At 45.3% G+C, this 6878-nt stretch overlaps 1 protein-coding gene across 1 annotated transcript; it reads left to right on the top strand.

Moving 5' to 3' along the window:
- Nucleotides 1-1045: 1045 nt before the first annotated feature.
- On the top strand, nt 1046-3705 carry neff2 (neuronal intermediate filament family member 2; the record flags this gene model as incomplete). The annotated part of the gene is given in 4 exon segments (XM_080750388.1): nt 1046-1095; nt 1097-1193; nt 1196-2080; nt 3577-3705. Coding segments are annotated over 4 exon segments (1161 nt in total).
- Nucleotides 3706-6878: the final 3173 nt, after the last annotated feature.

The raw sequence follows: 6878 nt of genomic DNA on the forward strand, positions 1-6878 counted from the left end.
GTGTGGACCTGTAAGGGTCCAATTCGTTACAAATGGATAAATGAGCACTAAGGATTTTACTGTATAGTAAAAGATAATAGTGCTGGCACATCAGCATGTATCCGGGTCAGAAAGAAATGGTTTGCACAGCACGTCTGTATCAAAACCTTAAAATAAAACCTTATATTTTTGTCAACTCAGTACATGATGCGTTACTTCATAGCTTGTTTAAAATATTAACCTTGTCTGGAGTTACCGGGCACTGTAGATACGGTATATTGCTACCTCTCGCTCTCTTTTCCTTGCATCCTTCATCAATTTCTCTCATTGGGTTGTGAAAAAATACTTTGTTTCAAGTCACCTGTCACCAGCTTTGGCTTTTTTTCTCACTCCCACGATCATGGTGATAAAAAAATAAAAAATAAATCCGGGCTTAATCGACTACCATATCCAAAAACATATAGTGGAATGTAGGCTCTTAGACATGTACATCATAATTTAGAGTGTTATTTTATTGTTTCCTTTTATTTTTGCCCTACTGCATGCACTATGCTGGCCATGTTGGACAGTTTGTCTGCAAACTAACCATCCCTCACTACACTGCAGCAGTGTGTGCTATTGGCTTAGCACATGCTGACAGCACTGATGCTGCTCTCTGGCGGAGGACAGGGATGGCTGGAAAATGCTGGCCTTGTACTCCATCGTATGGCAGTGTTGCGCGCCGAAAATAGACGATATACAAGCTCACGGCGCAGCGTAGCCGCAACAACTTGTGAGCTTGCAGATAGGCTATTTCAGGCTAAAGGAGGAGGAGAGGAGGGGAAGGGGGGAGGAGGCGGAGGGGAGGGAGGCCATCCTGACTCTATAAAAGGCTGGGTTCTGCAGCATCACCAAGCTGGTGCAGTGCAAAACGCCCGCTCACCCTCACCGATGGTGTGCAGAACAAGGGGGACTTAAAAAAAAAAACCAAAAAAAACTTCCGAAACAAAAAACATTCATTTCATTTCCTTAAAACCAACCCGAAAAAGAATCCATCAACGTTAAGAGAAGAAAAAAAAGATCCATCATGAGCTACGATTCCTACATCTACCGGCGTCCCTGGGACGGCTACAGAGGCTCCCGCGGTTCCAGCGGGAGATCCTCGTCCACCGTCATGTCTTCGTCCGTCTTCACCTCTTCCCGAGCCCCGCAGACCAAGAGGAACGTCCCCAGGTTTGCCTCTACCCCCTCCTCTCTCCTCCTCCTGCCGGACGGCTCGGAGCGAATGGACATGGCCCAGGCCAGCTCCCTGAACACGGAGTTGCTGGGCCTGCGCTGCCAGGAGAGGGAGCAGCTGGTGGACCTCAACGACCGCTTCGCCACCTACATCGAGAAGGTCCGACACCTGGAGCTGCAGAACCGCGCGCTGCTCGCCGAGCTGGAGGCGCTGAGGAGGAGGCAGAGCGACCCGTCCCGGCTCCAGTCCCTCTACGAGGAGGAGGCGCGCACCCTGAGGACCGCCATTGACCAGGAGAGCGGCGAGAAGGCCCGCATGGAGTCCGAGCGGGACTACCTGCGCGACTCCTACGAGCAGATGAAGGAGCGGTACGAGGAGGAGGCGAGGATGCGCGCGGACGCCGAGGACGCGCTGCAGAGGGCCCGGGACGAGGCGGCCAGGGCCGTGCTCTCCAACTGCGACGCGGAGGCCAACGTGGTCTCGCTCGCCGAGGAGATGGCGTTCCTGAAGAAGGTGTACGCGGAGGAGCAGGCGGAGCTGCAGGGCCAGGTGCAGGTGGCCAGCATCAGCGTGGACGCGGTGGAGGTGTCCCGCCCGGACCTGTCCGCGGCCCTCCGCGACATCCGGGCGCAGTACGAGCGGCTGGCCAACAAGAACATGCAGTCGGCCGAGGACTGGTACCGGGGCAAGTTCGCCAGCGTGGCGGAGATGGCCACCAAGAACAACGAGGCGGTGCACGCCATCCGCGAGGAGACGGTGGAGTACCGCCGGCAGCTGCAGTCCCGCTCCTCGGAGATCGAGACCCTGCGGAACGTCATCGACTCCCTGCACAAACAGCTGGAGGAGCTGGAGGAGAACCAGGCCAACGACGTGGAAAAGTACCAGGTGAAGATTAAAGGCCTGTCCATACTTTGACCGAAAAGGTCAAAAGGTTCCGGTTCGACTACAAAATGACGTCACTCGCTACTTCTGAAAAGCATCAGACCGAATGAGAGTTGGGAAATTTGCACGTCGGAAAGTCCGACTCCCATGCTTTTATGCAGCGTCACCGTCAATTTGACCCTTGCCCCTGTACATTCTCACACCAGGGCTCCACTGCAGCCATCGGGCGTCGCGTTGGCATCGAGTCGACGCAGGGGAATGTTGCCTTTTAAATCAATGACGACGTTGCGTTGCGTTTGGTGACGCCTGATTTGACCCCGGTTCATCTTTTGACGCCAGCACAACGCCATATTAATTTTCTAGTGTAGCCCTGGCGTCAGAGTAAGATATGTACTCAGGGTTTACAGTGTACCTGCAGGGGAATTAGTATAGATCGGGGTCTTTGGTGCCTTGCATTGCACAAAATGTCACCTTTTTGAAATACTAGTTGCTCATGGTATTAGGTCAAAGTCACACATGACGAGTGGCTGGAAATTTGTAAGGCAGAATAGTGCTGCTATATTATGTACATCAGTAATATGACTCTAAATACAAGGCAATTATATAGTGTACAACATTTTCCCATCTTTATTATCTTTGCTTTATGGGTAAAGCCCCAAACAGTAAGAAAAAACAAGTCCAAGTTTCCCCAGACAGGTAACTGACTGTGCATCCTTTATGGCCTAATATTAGAATCCTATTACCGTATTTTCTTTATTATTATTTTTACAGTGTTCTGTGACCTGAAGCACATCATGACATTACAAGTGAAGGACATTTGAGTTAGTCTCCTGGCCCTCAAGAAGACATGCTCTTCTTAATGATGTCATTGCTATGTCAGTGTATAAACTTTAGTAACTAGACCCTTCCCTGCTATATTACGTTCAAGCTTAGAGAAAGGTGAAGGGGGAGTGATAGGTGAGATAGTGCATGTCATTGTGGTTATCAAGTGTTGGCGTCAGCCCCCCCTCCCCTCCCCACCAGGAGGGAGGCTCATAGAACAGCATGACAAGGTGACCGTCTGGGCAAGAACTGAGAATCACATGCAGCTGCAATGACACAGCTACGAAAACGAAGGAGGAGTTCGTCTCTGAAATGCTATCCATTTTTGGAGCGAAAAAAGGCTCCTCGGTATTTTATTTTATATAGTATTGAGCGAGCCCGTGAATTGTTCTTATTTTATCATCCAAGTTCTCATTCCAGCCTTTGAATTACACCATAATTTGAATGAAATCAAAAGTAATGTCATTTTATGCTGTCCATTTATGTTGTAGGCCTTTTTTTCTCTCTTTACAAATGATAGATTTGAACAACACTTTAAATACAAATATATAAATCTATTTTAAGGCTGCAGAGGGCTCTGAGTGACCCTCACAGTTTTACACAGTGTATACGACTACACGTTACAATGCCAGTAACTGTTACACATGCAAAAAATAATCATGCTTCTTGTTTCATAGATAAGAATACATGATTTGGAAAGGGATATCGGAGATGCCAAGCAGGAGATGGCGCGATACCTGAGAGAGTACCAAGACCTACTCAACGTGAAGATGGCCCTTGACATTGAGATCGCCGCATACAGGTAAAGACTGTAGACACACTGACACTTCTCAATATAGTGTATCCAAAGTGACGTGCCGGATATATCCCTTTTATGGGGGGATAGGAGATTTCTGGTAGCAAAGAAATTATTGAGTTTATAGTGAATTCATGTATTTGCTGTATATACCAACATTATACCACCAGCGATCAGTTCCTGGGTTTACATTTCTCTAAGATGGATGCCTCATTTTGTGATGAAATCCTGCCATGTCCTCCAGCATATAACTTGATCTCTACTTGTCTTTGCTCTGACAGGAAACTCCTGGAGGGAGAGGAGATCCGTTTGTCCTACCCCGCTCTGCACGGGTTCAACTAACTTTTCGAAACATCCGACGCCCACAACTGCGGCGTCGACCCAATTAATTCATTCCCTCCGTCCTTGATCTGACCTTCCTCCTCCCTCTTCCCCTTTTTTACGGTCACCCTCAACTCACCTCATCTCATCTCATCCCATACAGTACCTCGGTACTCTCCAGAAACCCCCCCCCCCCACACACACCCGAACAAAACCTCGACTCATACCAGCTCATTCGTCCCAAGACAGATGTGCCCTTGTTCTATACAAGAGGTCCTCCCTGGAAGTCCCCCTTCTTCTACACACGTTCTGATAAACCTGTAGACTGCAGAGAGGCTGCACCAACATTAGTCACATAGCAAAACGCCAGACAACAATACTTCTGTTGGTAGAGTTCCCCTCCCTATATTATGTTCAAGCACTTGGGTTTTGCTATTCCCCTACTATCTACTTAACCTTCCCATTTTGCAAACATTTAAGCAAGTGTTTGTAAAGAAGGAATACATTTACCTTTAACCTCTGGATGCTCTGGCTTTATCTGAGCTTGCAGTTAGGCAAGGAAGCTGTAGCATTATTGATCAGGAACTCTACCAATTGATTATGTATTGCCCTGCACCGCTGGTTCTATAGTGATGGCAAGAGAACCAGTAACCTTAAACGTTTTATTTCCTTTCTATTAGAAAGATATTTTTGTTATCTATGTTTGCATTTTTCTTCCTTGGTATTTGCATACACACCACAACACAAGGTTCAGTTTGTTTAGAATTGAGAGCTTGTATTGGTCTTTCTGTCTTCTGGCTGGTTATTCATTCGTCTAAATCTCTAATCAACCAGTTTGTTACTTGCGAAACCTCCTGGGTATATGGACATACCATGGAAGACTAATTGTTACTGGTTTATCCTTAAACATGCAACATGTCTGTCAGCCTGTCTGCATTAGACCTTTGTTTTCTGTTCTGTATAAGCCCATTCAGCCTACAAGCTAAAAGCAGTGAAACTCAACAGTAACTGAAGCTATAGCCTGTCTGGTGCCAGAAGCTTTTTGTGGTTTTTATGCTTATCTAGATCGAAATGGTGCTTTTAAACCTATGAAACTATACGAAGTCTGCACCTCTACGCTTGGTGTACCTGTAAGAGCCAGCAACATGCTGAATAAAACACATAACTGAACTGCGAATCAAGTTCAAGTCTATTCCTTTTGTTGACTCGTTATTACTTGCGCAAGGCAGAGTGATGTAAAGAGATAGTGGTGACAACAGACGTCCCAAATTCCTGATCAAAATGTGATTCACAAAGAAATTGGATTTTTATATATTGATTTATATAATGTTAAATTGATTATATAATCTGTTTCCTTAAAAGTTTATCTTTTAAATATGCATTCGAAATCGTCTGATCTGCTTCGTCTGCTATTGCTGTAAAAAGAAAAAGTGAATGGAGTAGTTCTAAGTTGCAACACTCTTTACATGGCTCTGGGATAGGACGATATGAAAAGTGATCGGGGAAAAAAAGTATGTTTCCAGAGGGTTTAAATGGTACCGGATATGCAGCTCGGCAAATAAAAGGTGAATGGATCCCAGTGCACGACGGAGGACAATTTAACAATGCATTTTAATCTCCACAATACGATTATCGGGAGTGTTTTTATTACGATAAACGATAAAAGCGATTAGCGTCCCATCCCTAGTGGTCTCGGTACCCAGCAATAGAAGATTGAAGTTGTAGCCTCCAAGACATCATGCAGGTGTGATTGTGTGTGAATGTGTTGCTGAAAAATGAACCAGTGTGCTCTGCAAAACTAAAAATCATTATAAGCTGACAGGCGATCTCATACCTCCGATTTAAGTACAGTCCGTTTTTTGTGACTGATTCACAGGATTTTAACTAATTGTGTGCATAGAAATATGCCACTTCCCTTATTCCACCAGCCTACTATTAAAAACATGTGATCTCACAAGGGGATACAAAAACTATCCCTGAATTATACATATACAGTATGTATTATCGATTCTTTAGACATGTTTAAAATCTGGTGTTAGTCGTTAGTGTCAGAGGCATTGAATTCAATTCTGCAGTCACACACGCAAAAGAAAACATGAACATGCTTAATTAATAATTATGCAGTCATTGAGAAAGAACTAGGAAAGAACGTGTTTTTTGCAGAAACTAATAAAAAGCCTGTCTAAAAGTATTGCTCTTCAATATTGTGCAAAATAGGCTAAGCACGCCCGATCCATGATTTATATGTCAAATGGCACGTTGATATATTCCATGATTTTCCGTAAAGGATATCAGCATCCGGTCAGTTTGCAGCTAGAGATTAAGAGCTTGTATTTATTTGGTAAGTCTGTGTAGTGTATCTTCGACACTCGAACATTCTAAAGTCTCTCAAGCTCCCAAAGTCAGATGAACGACACACAGCAGCATTGCACCATATCCCACAATGCCTTCCTGCTGGCAAGCTGGCTGAAACTGTAATGTGTTAGTGTCTTGCCTCAGCAGTCAGCATGGTTGTATATCGACTCTGAGAACTGAAGCCACACATCCCACTGAACACTACTACTATATACTGCACTCACCCTGAAGTGAATGTAGGCTACAGACCATGGGTTTCTAAGTGTTCTATGTTTTAGAACGTGCTGAGAACAGAATTAGATATTGTGTGTGTGTGTGTGTGTGTGTGTGTGTGTGTGTGTGTGTGTGTGTGTGTGTGTGTGTGTGTGTGTGTGTGTGTGTGTACGTATTACTATACTTTTGAGGGCCAAATGTCCCCACAACTATAGAATTTGAGAAATGGACATTGAGAGGACACATTCCTTGTAAGAGTTTGTCTTTATGGTTAAAGGCCCATTCCCACTGGGT

This window comes from Nannobrachium achirus, assembly GCF_963921795.1.
Source record: "Nannobrachium achirus genome assembly, chromosome: 20".
Taxonomy (NCBI): domain Eukaryota; kingdom Metazoa; phylum Chordata; class Actinopteri; order Myctophiformes; family Myctophidae; genus Nannobrachium; species Nannobrachium achirus.